Source organism: Peromyscus maniculatus, chromosome 21 (genome assembly GCF_049852395.1).
Source record: "Peromyscus maniculatus bairdii isolate BWxNUB_F1_BW_parent chromosome 21, HU_Pman_BW_mat_3.1, whole genome shotgun sequence".
Taxonomy (NCBI): domain Eukaryota; kingdom Metazoa; phylum Chordata; class Mammalia; order Rodentia; family Cricetidae; genus Peromyscus; species Peromyscus maniculatus.
In genome coordinates, this window is record NC_134872.1 from 13,701,431 (window position 1) to 13,721,314 (window position 19,884).

General features: G+C 54.1%; 1 protein-coding gene across 3 annotated transcripts; it reads right to left on the reverse strand.

Annotated features, from left to right (window-relative positions):
- Positions 1-580: 580 nt before the first annotated feature.
- On the reverse strand, positions 581-19,092 carry Adora2a (adenosine A2a receptor). 3 transcript variants are annotated; one of them, XM_006979075.4, is made up of 3 exons: positions 18,874-19,092; positions 9,311-9,876; positions 581-2,390 (listed from the first exon to the last, which is right to left on the reverse strand). In XM_006979075.4, exons 2-3 carry the CDS (start codon positions 9,631-9,633, stop codon positions 1,487-1,489), a joined length of 1,227 nt encoding a protein of 408 aa, XP_006979137.1. In that variant the 5' UTR covers positions 9,634-9,876; positions 18,874-19,092; the 3' UTR covers positions 581-1,486. The 3 variants fall into 3 exon arrangements, with proteins under 3 accessions (XP_006979137.1, XP_015853265.1, XP_076414756.1); XM_015997779.3 differs by lacking the exon at positions 18,874-19,092 and adding an exon at positions 18,382-18,539; XM_076558641.1 differs by lacking the exons at positions 9,311-9,876; positions 18,874-19,092 and adding an exon at positions 4,447-4,562.
- Between the last annotated feature and the right edge of the window lie 792 nt (positions 19,093-19,884).

Sequence of the window (19,884 nt, forward strand, 5' to 3'; positions counted from 1 at the left end):
AGACTGAAGCAGGGACGGAGGCTCAGAGGTTTCTTTGTTGGAAGGAAGGGAGGGCAGCTCTGCCTCAGCCCAGATCTGTTTCCAGGACCTCTGTAGCCTCTTGGCTAGGGACTGGAGCAGGGGTTAGGAGTGATGGACAGAGCTCTGAGATGACCTGCAGACGGGTCTTCTTGTAGGATGTGAGGAAGGAAAGAAGGAAGGAAGACTCTAGGTCTTCTCACTTTCAATGCTTAGGACAGGAGGGGTCCGTGACCCTGAAGGGGTGACCGAACCAACAGCCCCCACCTTTGATGGTGCCTCTCAGGAATGACCGCATCTCCCAGAGGAGATGTAAGTCTGCCACACATGCCACCCCCACTTCATCCTAACACATAGGCATTTGGGTTCTGGTGTAACCGGGAAGCCTATCATCTTGGAGAATAGGAGCCTGGAAAATCCCCAGGATAAGCAATGGTGTAGCTTTTGTCTGTCTGTCCATACACACGCTCTCTCACACATAATCACGTGAGCCCATGTGTGTGCATCAGACCTGAGCTATGGAATCAAGAAAAGAACTCAGACATCATTCTTAGCAGACAAATTTAAAACATGAGTGTGGCTCATTTTATTTTATCTCAGAAAAAAAAAAAAAAAAACAACCCACAAACAAACAAACAAAAAAGTCAACCCCTTCCCCCTCCCGGAAGGAAAGGCATCAGACAGGGCCTCTGACAGAGGCAGCTCTGAGCTACCCAGGCTCAGGTCCATGGCTTGACAGCTCCAACCTCCCTCCGGGGACCTGAGAGCCCACACTCTGGCACGATTCCCTCCACAGTTCCTGTCTTCAAGCCGAGCCTGGTTGCCCCGAGATGGCCCTACGACTAAGTGCGTGGCCGCTTGCGGCAGCATGAGGGCTGCCCGCCACTCCTTGGGATAAGAGCAGGATGGACAACAGACCCAGCAGCTGGGGAGGGAAGTCAATAAAATAGAAAGGGTTTCCTCACATTTTTATCTTCTGGAGAAAAAAAAAAAAAAAAAAGTAGTCAAGTGCCACTTGTGGGCCAGCAGCTCCCTGAGCCCTAGACGGTCTGGGGAGGGTAGTGTACTATGGTGGGAGGCCTGAAACAGCCATACCTCAGCATCAGGCCAGGCCAGGCCAGTCCTCCAAGCCACAGATGCTCTAGAGAGACAAGATAGAGCTTTCTGATGCTTCGGGAGTGGGGGAACTGGGCCCCGCCTTGGAAGATGCTGCTGCTGCTGCTGCTGCTGCTGCTGCTGCTGCTGCTATGGCTGTAACTCCGGCCTAACACAAGGCCCAGTGGCACAGAGCATCTGCTTCCTCCCCCCCAGGCCTTTCTTACTGGGCTACATGCTGCTCCAGCTTGATGGTCCCTCTTCTTAGTACAAAGTGGGAACCAGAAGCCCAGTGGATTTCCTGGCGTGGTCTTCCTCGTCTTCTCTCAGTGAGATTGGTCCAGCCAACCAAAAAGATACAGATTTCTTTCCCTCAGGAAGGGGCAAACTCTGTGGACCACGAGGCTGTTCCTACGCTGCCCTGGGCCAGCTGATCCCCCAGGCCAGGGTGCTCCGGGTCTCCTTCCTGGTGCTCCACATCCCCAGGAGACCCTTGGGAACTCCCTCCACTCACTAGCCCCAGGGTGTAGCCATTGGGCCGCCGTCCAGAATGGGGGGCACTGCCATTGGCCCATCCCCCCAGGGGGTGGCCGTTGAGGCGGAGGCTGACCTGCTCTCCCTCAGTGCTGTGAGATGCCAAGGCCCAGGCACTGGAACCCCCAGCCTTGAAGGGCTCCTGCCGCCTCAGTACATGGGTGCGGATGATCTTCCGGAAGGTCTGGCGGAACTCGCGGATCCTGTAGGCGTAGATGAAGGGGTTGACAACAGAATTGCTGTGGGAGAGGATGATGGCCAGGTACATGAGCCACGGAGGGGCGTGTTGGCAGGAGGGGCAGAAGAAGGTGAAGCAGTTGATGATGTGCAGTGGCAACCAGCAGAGGGCGAAGAGCCCGACGATGATGGCCAGGGACTTGGCGGCGTGGACCTCCTTCTGCAGCGTGGACCGAGTCCGCTCCCCCGGCAGGGGCTGGCTTTCCATCTGCTTCAGCTGTCTCCGGGCAGCCAGGAAAATCCGCAAGTAGATGCCGAGCATGAGCAGCAGGGGCAGAAACACGAAGGCAAAGAAGTTGTAGTACACCATGTAGTTCATGGGCACCACGTCCTCGAACAGACAGGTCACCTGGCCCTCGCCGCAGGGCTGTGTGGAGTTCTGGTCTTCCCGAAGGTAACTGCAGTTGTTCCAGCCCAGCATGGGGGTCAGGCCGATGGCAAACGACAGCACCCAGCAAATTGCAATGATGCCCTTGGCCCTCATACCTGTCACCAAGCCGTTGTACCTGGGGAGAGAGGACTGGTATTAGGAGCCTGGTGAAGAGAGGTTCCGCAGGGCCGCACGCTAAGAAGCCCACAGAAGCCCGGATGGTCCCTGTGTGTTTCGCCAATAGGGTCTCGACTAAGTACTTCCCCCATAGCCTCAGCTGTATACTCTGCTAAGTGAGGTACTGGGCCTCGCCTTTCCCCCAGCTGTGGGGAGGTAACGGGAAGGGGACATTCGGGACATGGAGATGATCACACAAATGTTCAGGTGTTATTCATCAAGTCGAGCCCTGAGACTTCGTTTGAGTTTGGTTTGAGAGAAAAAGGTGATCTTGGTGGGGGTGGGGGGATAAAGGCCATTTCCCAGTTGGTTAATCTCGGTTCCTATTATAACGTGCTCTCCTTTAGAGTAGGGCAGGTCCAGGGAGGGGACGGAACCAGCAAGATCAGACCTGAAGACGGTCCGAGCCACTATACTCGATGCTTGGTCTCCCCCATTTGTCTTGAATCTCCACGGACCCCAAGAAAAGGCTCTCCAGGGCATGGAGGAGGGGTGGAAGTCTCAGGCCAAATGAGATACCATCCCCTCTCCAAACCCACCCACAATCCTCTGGGTGGAAATGAGACAATTATGTCTTGACATTTTCCTGGCAATCTTAATAATCAAAAGGTCACGAAAGGGGTGTGAAATAAGACAACAATCTGCCCGAGGGCCAAATGAACATATTCTTGTGCTGACTGCCAGTCCCGGGGTGGGGGTAGGAGTAGGGCTTGATTTGTCAACCAGGAAGTCAGCTCCACTGGACACACATCATTACTGTAGCAAAAAAGTGGGTATTTTTCAAAGACTCCTTGACTGAATAAAGTAGCATCTGAGGGATGAACTTAAGTTGAACGGTTCCAATTCTGGCAAAATGAGACCACCCTCCCCACTGCCCAGTGGAACTTTGACTCTTCAAGTCCAGGCTAGATATCTTGCAGAGGCTTCCTGCCCCATCTGGTGCTGGGAGCCCACTTGGAGTCTCCTGCATTTATCTCTACATTGCCAGCTGGGGGACAGGAGTCTACGACAGGTAACAAGGACAACACACACACTTACTGATTCCACACTTAAAGCAGCTACAGAAAGGCTGTCACCTATGGGTGGCAGACCCAGGTATTTACTGATAACAGGCATGGGAAGAAGGCTGGTATGTGTTTACTCTGTCTTCATGGTGATGCAACATGTATGTCCAGAGTTAAAGATAGAACTAACCTCACATGTATGAGGCTCTAAGTTCAAGTGTCATAAAAGAAAGAAAGGGAGAAAAGAAGGAAGGAAGGAAGGAAGGAAGGAAGGAAGGAAGGAAGGAAGGAAGGAAATGTGTACCTAGCATTGCTATATCTTAAGAAGGACTAGATGATTGATTTGTTTTTTGTTTTTTCAAGACAGGGTTTCTCTGTGGAGCTTTGGAGCCTTTCCTGAACTCACTCTGTAGACCAGGCTGGCCTTGAACTCACAGAGATCCACCTGCCTCTGCCTCCCGAGTGCGATTTTTTTTTTGAGGCAAAAAAAAAAAACACAAAAAAACCTCTCATTTTAAATGTTACCAAATAAATAAATAAATAAATAAATAAATAAATAAATAAATAAACAAACCCTAGTAGTTTATGACCACTTATCTAATCTGTTCCTCTGTTTTAGGGCTGGGGAAATTGAAACTGAGACCCAAGGCGAGGCAGGGACTTGCTGTGAACATTCTGAGGCCCAGGGGCAACTCAAGCCCAGGAGAATTTCCCAGAATCTTTTAGTCTCCTTCCTCCATGGTGCTGGGGGTCAAATCCAGGGCCTTGCCTATGACAGGCAAGCATTCTACCACGGAGCCACCCCTCCAGCCCTGTCAATTCAGAATCCCAACAGTAACTGTCAGGCACGTTCTCAGGAGCTTCCCAGGTCCCCTGAGTGGGGCCCCTGGTCACCTGCCGCAGGACCTCTGCCAGAGGGTCACAGACTTACTATGTCCACCAAGCGCCAGCATGTGTGTTTGTCTGGAGGCTCAACCATGAAGTCCTAGGGTCCCCACCCCAGCTACTTACTCTGTGCCAGGCACCCCTCAACAATGCTTTACATGATCCTCGTGGGAGGGGAATCTATGTGACTGTTCACATCTGTCCTGGGACAAGCACACCCTTCCTGGGTCCTAGGCCTGGTGCATTCCTGTAAACAAGGAATGCCATGTCACTTCATCTCTCCGGGCCCCAATTTCCTCATTTACAAAATGAAACTAAGAATTCCAGACCTGTCACCACTGCCCCATAAGGGCAAGACGCTGAATATAGTGGATGGAAACCCCAGGGGGCCACTCTGTGGCTCAGGGTGGATCAGAGCTATTCAGCTGCTGTTCAGAGAAATGGGATACTGGTGGGCTTCTAGGAATGGTCTAGAGACTCTCACTTTGGTGGCTTTCAAACTGTTCTCAGAACAGGCCTCCTTGCCCCTGTCCAGGGAGTTGGAAAGGCAGTAGTCTCGGAGAAGGGATCCAACGGAATAAGTAGCTTCTGAGTTAACAAGTTGTTGTTGGAGACAACAGGCCAGGCCCGGGAGCTTCTGGGAACACACCACGGAAATCCCTGGTTTGTCCAGCTTACTTTTACAGACAGGGACTCCACAAGGGGAAGTCTTCCACTGCATTCTAGAAAGAAAGCCCCTACGGGGACAGAACCCAATATGTAAGATGTACTTTCCTATGTTGGCAATGTACTGAGGGGCTTGGAGACATGTGCTTATATGGTCTGTGCTCTTCTTGAATGTTTAAGCACATGCAAGTATTATTTAAACACACACACACACACACACACACACACACACACACACACACACACACACACACACACATCAAATAGGAGCACATTATATTTCCAGCACTTGGAAATAGAGCCAGGAGAATCAAAAATTCAAGGTCGTGGGGCTGGAGTCTGAGGTCTAGGATGGCATCAGGGATCAAAACAAATCATGAACAAACCATAGCTGTCCCAAGGGGCACATCCTGGCCTGTATCTGTGACTAACATAGTTTCATTCAGGCCTCCTGGATAAATACATTCTGTGCAGCTAGAAGGATGCCCAGGCTGCCTACCATGACTGGGAGTCATTCCAGGGGGTATCAGAGGTATAGGATGGGGACCAGAGTCTCCGGCAGCCCCTATTTTCAAGTGGCCTCTACATTTCTATATCCTCCAGCCTGTAGAAGTTGCCCTTCCCTGAGAATCCTGATTACCCATACTGGGGGCTCACCCCAGGGCTCCAGAACATGTCCATGATTCCAGGTGGAGTTTTCATGTGGATTTGCAACATTGAAGAGGAGGTGGGACTTTCCAAGTCACCTTAAGGGGCCAATGACCTAAGAACTGAGCAACATCTTGCCCAGAGAAGAAACTCAAAATCCTTTCATAGGCAGAGACCAGCCTAAATCAGCCTCACACCACACCTGCCCCTCAGCAGCCTTGGGCTCACTCTCCGGCCCAGAGAGGCCACACCCACATGCTCCCTCACTCCTTCCCTGGGACCTTTGCCAGTGTTTTACCATGCTGGCACTTCCCCCCCCCCCACCCCAAATTCAACCTATCAAGACATTGCACATCCTGCAACACCAATATGGCAAGCCTTCCTCCAGGGCACACCGTCTCCCAATTCTGCACCCTCACCAGCACCCTCGTGGAGGGAAGAATGGAATCCAGGGCTTCACCTATGTGAAGCAACTAGTATTCTACCACTGAGCCACGCCTCTGGTCCACCAGGGGCTTACGGCCAAATGAAAAGCTGTTTTTTTTCTTTACTTTCTTTCCCTTTTGTGGTGGTAGAGATGTAGCTGAAGACCTCAGGCATGCTACAGAAGCACTCTGCCACTGTGCAGATGCCTGGCCCTCATGCCCTTTTGGAAATAGAAAAGTGTATTTGATAGGACTTCAGGTCTTGCACCAACTGACTGCCTGTGTGTTCCTTGGCCTGTCCCTTGGGTCTGAGCACCTGAGGCCGACGTGAGACTTGCACACAGCGATGCAAAGGGTCCCTAGGAAAGAAGGGAGCCTGGTCTCTTAGACCATGCTTTTCATTCCTTTCAGACACGGAGCTTCATTTCTGCCTGTAGCCCATTTTCTTTATCACCCAAGAGGCCCTGCCATAACTTAACAGGGTCCCTGCACGCAGGAAGGAGTGGACTGAGTACTCTGAAGCTGAGTTCTTTAAAACAACAAAAGAATTCCTGGTGCCTGGTGCAAGCCTGGGACTATGCCTCCATCAAAGACTGGAGCCTGTGGACCTTGCCAATAGCACGGGAAGTACCTTAGAGGAGGCTGTGAAGGGAAGAAAGTGAGAGTCGAAGCTAGAGCATCTCCAGAGCTAGCCAAGGGTGCGTAGCCCCCAGCCCATTCCCATCATGCCTGGTCTTCTGGTCCCCTCCAGAAACCCCTCTTGCCTGGTCCCCATATTTCTTCCAAAGCCTGCTCATGCCTGGTCCCCTGGTCCTCTCCAGACCCCACTCATGCCTGGTCCCCTGCTCCCCATCTAGAAACCCCTCATGCCTGGTCCCCTGGTATCTTCCATCTCCCCATCACGCCTGGCTTGCTCTCAGGAGGCCCTGTACAGATACCTCCACATTCCCGGTAACCAGAGACATCAGTGGATAGGGTCTCAATAGCCAGGAACACAGGGGGGGGGGGCTCTAGAGTCCATCCAGTTTGGGAGACACAGAGATGTCCTTTCTTGGCTCTGGTATTTAACTAGGGTCATGGCATCTGCTCTGGCTGAAATGCTGGGCCAGGATGATCAAAGGATATACTCGATGGCAGCTTTAAAACTGCTCCTAGGCAACATGAGTATCCATCCTTAGCGGGCATCTTCAGACCTATCAGCTCCTTGTGGAGACTAGCCTGTGCTTTTTGAAGCCCCACTCAGAGCTCAGATGGTCCAAGGTCCAAGTGGAACTGAGGTCAGGGGGTCCTGGGGGTCAGTGACACAACTACAGTGGGGCTGGGCTCCAAGCCTCCACCTCACAAAAAAAGCTGCATCCCGCCCCCATTACCCTGCCCAGCCTCATCATTCCTGCCCACTTACTGCAGCCACAGAGCTTTGTGAGCTCACAGGGACGACACAGAAACTTGTCTCCGTTACACACGAGAAAACGGGCCTGGCACAGGGCAGCGAGCTTTTCTACAGGCACACAACTTAGCCCATCCTATTTCAAGGATTCCGTCTCTGGATGCTGAGAACATGAGAGGGCAAGGAGAGGAAAGCAAGCTGATGCCTTTAACTTGAGAATAGCCAGCCTCATCTTTCCTAATATCTTGCTGCCGGGAGCTGGGAGAAAGAGAATGGTAAGCGACTGCTCCCTCTTGGTGATCCATTACTGCATGGCTGAGCCTGACTCCCACGGTAGATGCCATAGATCCTGGAGACTCCCAGGGTAGATGCCATTGACCCCCCTGGGGACCCATATACAGACCCCCCCCCCAGGCCTCTGTGTTCTAATCTGTCACTGCGGGAACCTAGACCTTGGTCTACTTTAGAAGCACAGGGTGGAGGCAATGGTGCGAGCTGTCCCCACAGGTGACCTTTACCCCTGTCACTTCTTAGAGCTGGCCGGAAGTCCCTCCCCCTTTGCTTGTTATTTCGTTTGATTATTTTTCTTTTCTTTGAGCAGGGGTCTGAGTGCAGACTCCCGGCTAGGCCTGCAGCTCACCATCCTCAGGCTCTAGCTTTTGCCAAGCTCCAGGATACAAGCATGGGTGCTTGCTACCATGCCTGGCTGGGTCACTTTTGACAAAGTCTTTAAGGCAACCCAAGGCACAGGCTCCATCCTTTTGAGTAGCCTAGTTGTGGGTGTTCGAGTCTCCCTTAGGACTCAGATTATAGCAACCGCTGTGTGATGTACCGTCCAGGACACTAAGACACTCCAGGCAGACTTCGAAGACTGATGTCACAGTGATGGCCGGCTACACTTCTTCCCAGGCTCTGCTATCAACTCCTTGGATGGCTGAGAGAGAGAGCTAGTCCCCTTCTCAGAGCCTCCTTTTTCTATCCAGAAGATGAGGGGAAGCAATGATCTCTAAAGGCTCTCTTGCATCTGACCCTGATTATCACTGCTCACCGAGCCTGGTCCTTACTGCGGGCTGCCCTCTGCCCACAGTAGACTCACTAATGTTTCTTCTGTGGGCGGGGACTCTACCTGAGCAGAAAAACTCACTGTGGGGACTATGCCTTCTAATCCCCCATTATGGAATCCGTCCTCAAGGCCTGCGAGCCACGCTGGCCACAGGACCTATCTCTGGTAGAAAGCACAGAGGTGGAGTCCCTGAGAGAGTCATGAACTGTGGGTTATCTACAGGGTGGCTGGGCAGAGGCCTCCGGGAAGATCTTCATTACACAATACTTGGCTGAAGTCACTTCAGAACAGAATCACTCTAAAAACCCCTGCGCACAGCCATCCCCTGAAGCAGGCAGAATCCTCTCCGATCTGGAGCAACATAATTTGCATAGAAGTCCAAATGACTCACTGTGGCGTTTGGCCAAGTCACTTCCCCTCTCTGGGTCACCCTCCTAATGTACACACACACTGGGGGAAGGCGGCTGGTGGCAGAGGCTGGTTGCTAGCTGAGGTTCTGTGGTTTCTCATGGCTCCCCACCCATCTCAGATCATACTTAGATGTAGGAAGAAGAGCTCACACACAACAGCATGTAGTAGCAGAGCCAGGCAACCCTCATCTTACAGCAGCCATCCATGGCTGCCTATAGACAGCCTCAATATGTGATGTGGGGAGGGGCTAGGGTATCCTGTGTACCTAGAGGGATAAGCCAGACCAGGCATGGCCACCTCCAGTTCTGTGAAGACTGAGACAAACCCCAGAGCCCTGTCCTTTGTGCCCGCAGATCAAGCCTTACGTAGAGACGTAAAGCCCTGGCTCACCGGAGTGGGATGCGGATGGCGATGTATCGGTCAATGGCGATGGCCAAGAGGCTGAAGATGGAGCTCTGAGTGAGGACCAGGACAAAGCAGGCAAAGAAGAGGCAGCCGTGGCAGGCGGCACAGAAGCCGGTGCTGATGGTGATGGCGAAGGGGATGGCGAGCACACCCACTGCGATGTCAGCTGCCGCCAGCGATACCACAAAGAAGTTGGTGACATTCTGGAGGTTGCTGTTGATCCATACGGCCCAGCACACAAGCACGTTGCCCAGGACGGCCAGCACAGCAATGGCCAGCTCCACCGTGATGTACACTGAGGAGACCATGGCGGGAGCAGCCGCACTTGGGCAGGCTCAGCAAGGATGCGGGGCTGGGCCAGCTCTCGGTCCATAGCTGCAGCCCGGCCGTCCGCCCACCCAAGCCTCGCAGCCCTTCCCTCACAAGAGCCACGAGTGTTCCCAGAGAGAGCTTTCCAAAGGCTTTCTCACAGATGATCCTGCACCGCCTGAAATCATGACTACTCCAGGAGATCTGGCCTGGCTCCGCTCAACTTTAGGGTTCCGAGGTACCTGCAAAGAGAGAACGCCAGTGAGCAGCTGAACCACCTTGGCCGCTTCAGATTCCGCCTCGGGGATGGGCCAGGTGTCTGCCGGAGAATGACTCCCGTCTTGCCCCAACTGTGGGCAAGTCAGTCAGGACACAGGCCTGAAGAGCTCACGGGTTCCAAAAGAATTCTTGTCAAGATCTTCACCCAACCCTTCTCAGGCAAGTAGTTCCTCCTGCAGTCTCTTCAGGACAGACACAGAAGGAACTACAGACAGAATGCGGACTCCCACTAACCTGTCCCCACTACCCAACACGCATCCTCCTCTCTCCAGGTACTTGCGTCACCGCCCTCCCAGCTCAGACCAGCAGCTGAAGACGTTTAACCTACGGGAGCAAGTTGAAGTCAAGGCAAAATGATGTTTACATTGGCTTCTCCTACGTAGCTTTTCAAGTCTTCTGTGGCCACTTGGCCAGTCCTCTGGGTCCCTTCACTCATGATCAGCTCCATGAGACCCTCCCTCCAGGGAGGTTCTTTCTCCACTGGGCTTTCCAAATCCCGCCTACCTTCTCACGCGGAGCTAGCCTCCCGGCCCAGCTCATTTTGCTCCGTTCCCCTCAGGGAACGACCATTCCCCACCTGAGGAACACCACTGCCACTAAGGTCACCTCAGACACTCCTGGAGTTCCCTTCTGGAGGGACCTGGGAGCCTTATGGTCCTCTCTAGCTCCGGCAAGCAAGCACTCTTACCCTCACAGGCGGCAGAGCAGGGTCCAACCAAACCCACTGCTCTGAGAGCTCCTGCCAGCAGGCTGCACAGCCAGGCAGGCAGGGCGGGCACCGTGGCTGCTTCCCTTCTCTGAGGGATCCGCCTCCCGCTCTCCTCCCACGCCTCTCCCCACTTGTGCCTCTGCCTAGCAGATGCGGGGGATTGCTGCTTGAGAAAAACAGGTGCTCCGTGAGAACTCACTGGAGGACTATGGGCAAGAATGCGTTTCTGTTCTGGGCCTCAGTTTCTCCATTCGGACTGTCATACCATTGGGTCGTCGACCCAAAGACGACCAAGGGCTCATTTCAGAACTCGTTCACAATCGCTTGAGAAAGGAGTAACAGATTTGGATAAGGCTACCCCAGAGTCAGATCACAGGAAGAGCTGAGACCCCTGGAAGCTGGAAGTCCTGTTCTCTCTGTAGCAGGTTCCCAGCCAAGCCCAAATTCTTGCTCTACTCCCTGAACTTGCAAAACTCGGTGTAAGCGGGACTCTTCCGACAGCCTGCATTCTCCAAGCAAGATGCAGGAGATTCCTCCGCACCACCCCCAAATCCATCCTCTTCAGTTCTGGACCTTCACGGAACCCTAGGTTGTGCCTGCATGTAGACACATCTTTCCTACTTCTCTCCTCCAGGAGAGGAGGGATGAGGGGAACCGCAGGCCTTGGGAGAAGGATCTTCTCCACGTGAAATTGGCCAAGAGGTAAGATGGGGCTGAAATAAATAAACCTCAAGTTTCCTTCTGTGATGTTACCAGCGCTTCAGTCTGGAGCCAGAGGAGATATGGCTGCAGCTGTGCTGGTGTGGAAGCACCTTCTGCCCAACTAGGAGGCTGTTACCGAAGACCAAGAAAGGGGAGCCACAGTCTGCAGAAGCCGACAGAATCACCATTCCTACCTAAGCGGCACCATTGCCCCTAAAGTGAGGCGGAGACACTTAGGGCTAAGTCCTTGTGAATCCCAACTCTGCACCAGCCATTTGCCAACCAGCTGTTCACAATGCAGATCCCCAGCGGAATGGCCATCCTCCCCAGGATGTGTGCCGCCTTCAGGTCCACACCATGTCCCTCTATGCTCACGGCTTACACTTTGCAGAAGCATTCATCAGGACGCCACAGCAAGCCCAGGACCAACAGCTCCCACCCTGTGCTCTAGCTTTCAAGGTTTGGAGCCACAGCAGGCTCAACCAGATCCAACCAGATCCAACCAGGCCCAACCAGGCCCAACCAGGCCCAGTGAGCCCCTGGAGAGCCACCGGCTTCCAAGAATCCCGACTCTCCCAGTGGTATCTTCTGGGGAGAAAAAGGTAACCACCTGTCCCTTGGGCCCTCTCTCTCGTGGAATCTGCATTGAAGGGCACTAAAGCACCAGCCCATGCTAGAAAGCTGGCCCAGGCCCTAACCATGGCCCATCCTCAAGGTCCCCAGTGGGATGCAGTGAAATGCAATGCATTTCTGTCAAGGTGAGAGAGCGCCATCCCTGAGGCTAGAGCCCTGCTGACGGTCACACCGCCAGCGCTGACACCACCGCCGCCCCCCCCCCCCCCCCCCCCCCCCGGCAGCTGCGCTGACTCCATAACCAGCTTGGAAGGGACTTGACCCAGGCCTGTATTTCCTGCAGTCCTCCCAGCAGCCCCGGTACCTGCCTGAGTACTCCCAGTTCTCAAGGATCCTCGTGTTCCGTGCTGGGTCCACGCTGGGTATTTCTGGATCCCAGCCCCCTTCCTGACTGTCCTGAGGCCACCCTGCTGCTCTCTCCAGTCTCAACACAGCTGGCCCTCCAGCCAGGCCTGCCTGGTAGCGGCTGAGGACACACCAGAGGTTCCTGTCCCAGGGCCCTTGCCTCTGCTCTTCCTTCAACATTCCTGCACGGCCGCCCCGGTTGCTGCAGCACATCCCAGGGGACCGCTCCTCTGATCCCAGGGCCACCTGGGCAGCTGCCAAACAAGAATCCTTCTTTTCATTTGAGCCTTCCCCAGCCCCAAGTCTGGCAGATCAGCGGCGGCGGCGGGAGCCAGAGGCATTCTCAGGACAGACCGGAGGGAAAAGTCCCGCAGGGGAAGGCTGAGACTGTCCAGCTACAGGCAGGCAAAAGAGCCCGGGGCCAGGGCACCCTGACTTTAGCCTGTCTTTGTAGTACGAATGTTCCCACCGGGCCAGTTCAAACCTACCAGTGTATCACTGACCAGACTGAACCACACACATGCACGCACGCACGCACGTGCAGACAGAAACACACAGCCAAGAGATGTCAGCCACTGCTGAACCGCTAAGTTCTGTGCTCTCCAGGTGGTGGTAGATCTGAATACCAAGGCTACACTGGGCCCCTCTTGAGGAGCTGGCGTGTGCTGCCTGGGAGTGTGGGAAAATGACCGAAAGCTGTGTCCCCCGACGGCCTGGTAAATTCCATTTCTTCAGATGAGAAGCTGCAGCCCAAACAGGTGAAAAGAGCCCCGGCTTTACCAGGAACGTTAGAGGGTGGCAAAGTCCTTGGAGAATGCCAAGGGTGGCAGCAGAAGACGTCCCTCTCTGTGAAGTCTCCAGAGCAATGGGTCTCAGAGGCGGGTTGCGACTCCTTTGACAAACATTTATCTCCAAAAAAAAAAAAAATTACATTACGATTCCTGACAGGAGCAAAATTACAGTTTGGAAGTAGCAATGAAAGTAATCTTATGGTTGGGGGGGTCACCACAACATAAGGAACCGTATTAAAGGGTCGCGGAATTAAAAAGGTTGAGAACCACTGCTCTGGAGTCACAGGAAGGCTGGGGGCCCAGGGGAAGGGGCCAGCGAAGAGCCAGGACCTAGCAATTTCCTATCCCTCTCCGCTGGCTCTATCGAATTAATCCTTGAGTCATCTGTTGCTAGCCAAGAGGGGTAATTAAATATTAATAATGTTGCGTTTCCTTATGGTTGTCCTCTGTTGGGGACAGGGCAGGGTACAGAAACTGTCCCGTGTAAACTACAGGCACATGCTACAGACTTGAAGGGACAACCCCTTAGGGTCCCAGCAGCCAAACTCAACCCTGCCTCTGCCTTCCCACTCCCTCCCACCCCACTTTAATTAAAACCACTTCATCTCCTGACCCACCCCAGGCTCTGTGTACACATGCCTAGGTGGTGGCTCCAGACCCTGCTGGACGTGTCTACAAGCTCCCAGACAGTGCTCCAGATACTGCTCCTGGGTGTAGCCAAGCACATGGAACAGAGCAGCACAGAGAACTGCCCACTGCAGTGCCGCTGGGCTTCTTCCTGGGCTCCAGAACCCCAGCCTTACGATGTTTTTTCATTTTGAGATGGTGTCACTTGCAGCCCAGGCTGGCCTCATAGCCCAGGCTGGCCTCAAGCTTACTGTGTAGCCAAGTATAATCTTAAACTCTTGATCCTCCCTCTTCTAGTCCCTAAGTGGTACATCATGGGCATGTGCCCTGGTACTCAGCTGCCTCTTTCTCATAGACCATGCTCACCCAGCTACCTAGTCTTCTGGGCCATGGGGAACTCCGAGCCATCTGCTACCACCTTTGCCCCCTGCAGTCCTGGAGTCTACTGCAGGGGTCTCAAAAGACAAGAAAAACCTAGGAATTCTTCAAGGACAGCTGCCACCTTAGAGATTCAGATACTTAGAAGCCATGCCCCCTCAGACCACAGGACCTCATCTCCCACATCAGGGGAGCTGCAAACCAGATTTCAAAGTGCAAGAAGAATCCAAGACTATGGGAGAGAAAAAGATGTGGCCCTCACCTTTAACCCTAGCACCCTGGAGGCAGAGACAGGTGGGTCTCTGTGAGGTGGAGGCCAGTCCAGTCTACATAATGATACTCTATCTAAAGAAGAAGAAGAAGAAGAAGAAGAAGAAGAAGAAGAAGAAGAAGAAGAAGAAGAAGAAGAAGAAGAAGAAGAAGAAGAAGAAGAAGAAGAAGAAGAAGAGAGAAGAGGAGAGGAGAGGAGAGGAGAGGAGAGGAGAGGAGAGGAGAGGAGAGGAGAGGAGAGGAAAGGAAAGGAAAGGAAAGAAAAGAAAAGAAAAGCCCATGAAAGAAAAATAAAAGTGTCAAACCCATGGGAGAGGATATGGCCTATGTGGTAATAATTTAGATATTTTACAAAGGGATGGCCATAAACAAGAATGAGAGCTAGTAAACTCACTGGCACACGGGAGCAAACACAAGCAAGAAGCATAAAATCCCAGACAGGAAAAACACAGGGCTCAAAATAAAGAGCATGTTGTATGAGACAGTCTTCAGGCCTGCAGCCAGTTGAGGACCAAGGCCGTGGTGGATGGAAGAGAACACTGAGGAATTCTTCCGGGAACCAGAGGCAAAGTCCAGATTGAGGAGATTCCCACATCCGTCCTTGGGAAGCAGTTGATACGTGGAATGACACCAAGCAAGGGGCACAGCGGGATGGGCTGGTACCTCTCACACCCAAAGCACCGTCCTGCCGTGGCTCAGCAGCAGCTGGGCTTGCAGGAAGACCCCAAGTCCCCTGAGCCCCTTCCAAACACATCAGTCAACAAGACAAGCGCCTTCGGAGACGGCCTAATGCTGTGTGGTCTGGGTCTCCCTTCCCTTCCGGGGTCCCTCCAGAATTGCACGGCCACCCGAATTCTAATACCTGGTAAAGGCTGGGCTCCAAGTACATAAGCAGGTGACCAGCATGTCCTTCCCCTACCAACCATGGGTTTGCGGCGGCTGCTGTGTTCCTGGGGACAGGATGTGGGCAGGAAGGGAGAACCAGCTCTCTGCAGATGGAGACCGGGGCACTAGCTTGCCTTTCTTAACCACTTCTGTCAGCAGCTAGGACCTAGGCTACCATCTCCCTTCTCTCCCACTGAGAGTCCTAGAATGGACCCTGGCATGCCCACATGTCCAGGTCTGGTACCCAGAAAGACCACAGGCCCCCAGTCCTCACCTCAGGTGCCACTCACCCATTGGAGGCTGCTTCTGCAGATCTAGCCCCCTCCCGGGATCCAGGCCTCACGGAGGTGCTTGAGGAGCAGCCTGTAATGGGGGCCGCCTAAGTAGGGTCCATGCCATGTCCATCACAGACTTCCCCCTGTGTGCCTTGGCTTCTCCCATGTGCACAGGCCATGGCGAGAGCATCACATGAAAGACTCAGCCCCTGTGCCGGCCATAAATAGTGGATGACAGGTGCTGTGCCTCCTGACGAGAGAACAAGGGACCTCAGGGTGGGACCCTGGCAGGAGGCTGGCCTGGACACTAGAAAGGAGGGGTGCACACCCACTGCTCAGCTCTTTAGGATATGGGTGTGATGACGCAGCCATAGAGGATGAAGGGACAGAGTGGGGTGCACTGGACTAACCTGAGTAATGTCCACCTGAACCCCGTCACTGCCCTCCGCCCATCAGCGCTTCCACCCAGACTGGCTCATGGCTCCCAGAGGCCATTGTGAGGTCGAATGTCAAGACTCCCCATAGCTAGAGCCTCTGGATAGAGACCGGGCGCATAAAGTTAGAGGTAGCCCTGGAAAAGTGCCCAAGTCCTGCCTTCCTAGTGTCTAATCCCCTTCCCAGGCCTAGAGTGAGGGTGGCTGCTCTTTCCCCCCATTCCATCCCTGCTTGGCACCTGGCGGGATCTCATGGCTTCCAGATTCAGGGCTGGGACCATCTTCTCTGCCCCACATGGCTCCTTCTTACCCGCTGTGGGGTCTGGGTCTTGCTCTGGACATGAGCAGTCTTCAGGGGCCCCTGTCTTTACCCCTAATCTTTTGCTACTACTGGGGGCCCAGTATGGACCTAGGACCTGTCCTCAAGTACCATATCACATCTGCTCCCTCCAACCTCCCCAATAATTTCTTCTTCTGAGTGCCCCAGGTCACGATCTACCCTTCTGTGTTCCCCAGTTTGTCCCAGGGACAAGATTCTTCCAGGGTAGTTAGGGATATTCTCTTTTACCAGCTCAGGACCTGTCTGTAGCAACATCCTCACTTGTGAATTCCCACCTCCTCAGCTCCTCCATCACATTTATTAAAACCCTTTCTACCTGTGCCTGCCTATCATCTATCTATCATCTATTTATCTATAATCTATTTATATCTATTAGCTATTATCTATTTGTCTATCATCCATCATCTATATCTATCATCTATTTATATCTATCTATCATTTATATCTATCATCTATTTATATCTATCATTTATCATCCATCTATCTATCTATCTATCTATCTATCTATCTATCTATCTATCCATCTATCATATATCTATCTATCTATCTGCCTATCTGCCCAGCTTTCTCTTCCTCTACTCTCATATGCCCACACCACGCAGGGCCCGGGTTGGATTGTATCAAAAGGACAATGAGATGGTGACTGTAGCTTCTAGGAGACGAGGTAGCTCAGGAACGGGCAGCTCAGAGGCCAGAGCTGCTGACTTCAGGCAACCACTGAATTACCAAGGGGCTGTGGTCCCATTTACAGGTCCTGGACTTTGCAGAATCTGTCACCTTGAAGCCACGTGCTTGCTCCCAAGCTAACTCTTGCCCACACCTCCTCCACTCCTAGCAATCCTTGCCTCTTTCTCCAGGGTTACCCAGCCTAAGCACAGAGCCCCCTGCCCTGGCCTCTGGCACAACCCCCACTGCCACCACCCCTTACCCTGAACCTATCCGCACACCCAGCCAAAGAGTATCTCCCTCTCCCCTTCCTCTATACCCCTATGGGTTAGCATTACTAAGAACACCATTACTTTACAGATCGGAAAATGGATTCCCAGGGCAGTGACCTTCCCAAGGCCACTTAGTGTGCATCTAGAGGACAAGATCAAAACCTAAGTTGGGACACCAAAATCTTTGGTCCCTCTGTAGGGCCCTAGAGATCAGCCACTGCTTCTTCTGCCTGGCCCAGAGTTTGTCTCTTACTACATGTGTGGACTGCCCTTAGCCTAACTTCAAGCCATGAACAGGAAGGCCACCCCAGCCCACAACAGTCATGGTCAGCTCTGAGAGAATGCACACTGGCTAGGGTGTGCCCCAAGAGACACCAGGACCTGAGAGAACCCGGGAAGTCCCAGAATGCAAGGGCTGAGTTTTGAAATCTTGACACCATAGTCACGGGACCCACCGGTTTTTGAGGTGCCTTTGAAGACCCAAACAAGCAGGCCTTTCCAAACCCATGTTTCCAAAAAGCTCTCCATCATCATCCTAAAGGTCCTGACACCAAGGGCAAAATTGGTTGGATGTGACAGTCTTCTGAAATGCACACGGAGTCCAGAGGGAGCTAGGCAGCAGAGGCGGAGCATTCCAGGTAGAAGGACAGAAAAAGCAGGCTCCCTTCTTAGGGAGACAAGGTGCGGCCTCTGGGTGGGCAAGGAGAGGGGTCCAAAAGACTCCTCAGTCATCAGGAGAATACATGTTCTGCCTGCCCTAGTCGTGGGGAGGAGTCCTGGCGATCACCTGCCAGCTGCTTCTGTTGCTCTGGACCACTGTGAATCCTTGCTCCTCCCTTTGTGTTGACTAGCAAAATTAGTCTAAATGTTCCCAAGGCAGAGCCCTTGCCCATCTTCTGCCAAACCCTTCAGAGTTGCCACCGTTCCCGCCATTTCTGCCCCTGCTTCAGGCAGCCCCAGACGCTCACCCACCCTGTTGTCCTCTGGCTTCTCCACAGTGTCCTAAGTCGGGTTCCCGCTACCACTTGTCAACAGGATGCTCCCCTCCCCCGGGTTCCAAACTCCCCTGCTTTCTCCGTGCCTTCCTGGATGCAAGCTGGTGCCCGCCTGAACCCCTAACCCGGGAGTCTGACCCGCCTACCTCCGGCCGCGCCTCGACGTCCGCAGCCTAGCTTTGGCAGGGACGCGCCCTAAAGGGACTTGGGAGCTTGCAGGTTCGGTCCTCCGAGCGGACAAATCGACGGTCGTAGCGGCGCGTCGCCTGCAGGTCTAGACGACTGTAAGGCATCCCGCTGCCCTGCCTTACACTAGCCCCTTCCGTGCTACCTGCCCTGGCTCACCTTCCGGTCGCGGAGGACCGCCCCGAGGGGGCACGGCACTTGGGGATGTGACCCGCGCCGAGGAACCCAGCTGCGACCACTCCCGAGGCAGCCAGGGCAGCTCGGACCCTGACACCCGCGGACTCCCCTCCCGACAGCAGGAAGGAAGGATCCGAGGGAGCGGCGTGCGCTCCGAAGGGCGGGAGGGTCCTGATCCGCTCAGACCTCCCGGCCCCGCAGAATCCGACGGCCACGATCGCCAAGACGCCCGCCCGGGACCCCTTACGGTTCCCCAGACCCAGGCCCCGGCTGACCTGCCTCTTGCGCTGGCTCCCACCGTCTCAGAGGCCGCTCCGGGCTCCAGCTCCGGCCGCGCCGCTCATGGGCGCACCCTGCAGGCAGCTTCGAAACCAGCGCTCCTCCCGCCCCGCCCCGCCGCTGGGGGAAACCGAGGCCGGGAGGCGGGAATCAGAGGAAATGGCCCTGGAAGGGCTAGGTCGTGATGGGTCTGGCAGCAAAGCACCCCTTGCCCCAACGTGGGCGCTTCTGGTCCACGCGTCCTGACCGCCTCCTCCAGCGCCACTCCCACCCCCACCCGGGTGCCCCCACCCATGAAGCCTTGGCGCCCCACCCCTCTCCGGTGGCTCCTCCACAAGGCATCAGGCTGTCCGTGCCACTCTGGTGTTCCCAGTTCTGCCCTTTATCGGAGTTAGGCTGCCCTGGTGCTATGTTATTCTCTCTACCGTGCCTCTACCACGCCACATCCGACTTTAGACCGGGGTCCTTTTCTGTTCTTACACCCCTGATGCCTGTGGGACCGTGACTCCTCCCCCCAGCCCCCGCTTCTCTGAACTATAGAGCAAGGAGGGAGTTGCATCTGCACCACAGACTAACTGGAACTCTCAGAAGTCTGGACTGGGAATCCCCTGCTCTCACTACCTTAGTTCTGGAGGTGGCCGGATGGCGAAGCCTGCCTTGGACTCTCATCTCTGGATGGATTTGCAAATCTCCATCTGTTCACAGCAGCAGAAGCCCTTCACACACCCAGGCATTGAGGGCCAAGGCCTTCCTGGAACCTACAGGCTGTCATCTAGAGGCAAGTGTGGAGACGGCCTGCTGAGAACCAGGCTAGACCCCAGGGCTGAAGTGTCGATGGGAAGGAATAACTCCGGGAGCGGCCAGAGTTATTCCTTCTGTCACAGAAGCTGGTGGGCAGTGAGCATGCAGGTGCCTAGCCCTTGGAGAAGCCAAATGCCTGTCTTTGAAGTGGCGATTGTCACTTTCCAGGGCTTGACTCTGATGGCCTGGCAGCCTCCCCGGCTCAC

Excerpts from the sequence above, each read along its gene's own strand:
- Adora2a (XM_006979075.4), bottom strand. The coding sequence starts at position 9,633 with ATGGTCTCCTCAGTGTACATCACGGTGGAGCTGGCCATTGCTGTGCTG. Across the intron at positions 2,391-9,310 it reads GCCATCCGCATCCCACTCCG|GTACAACGGCTTGGTGACAG; the intron begins GTGAGCCAGGGC and ends CTCTCTCCCCAG.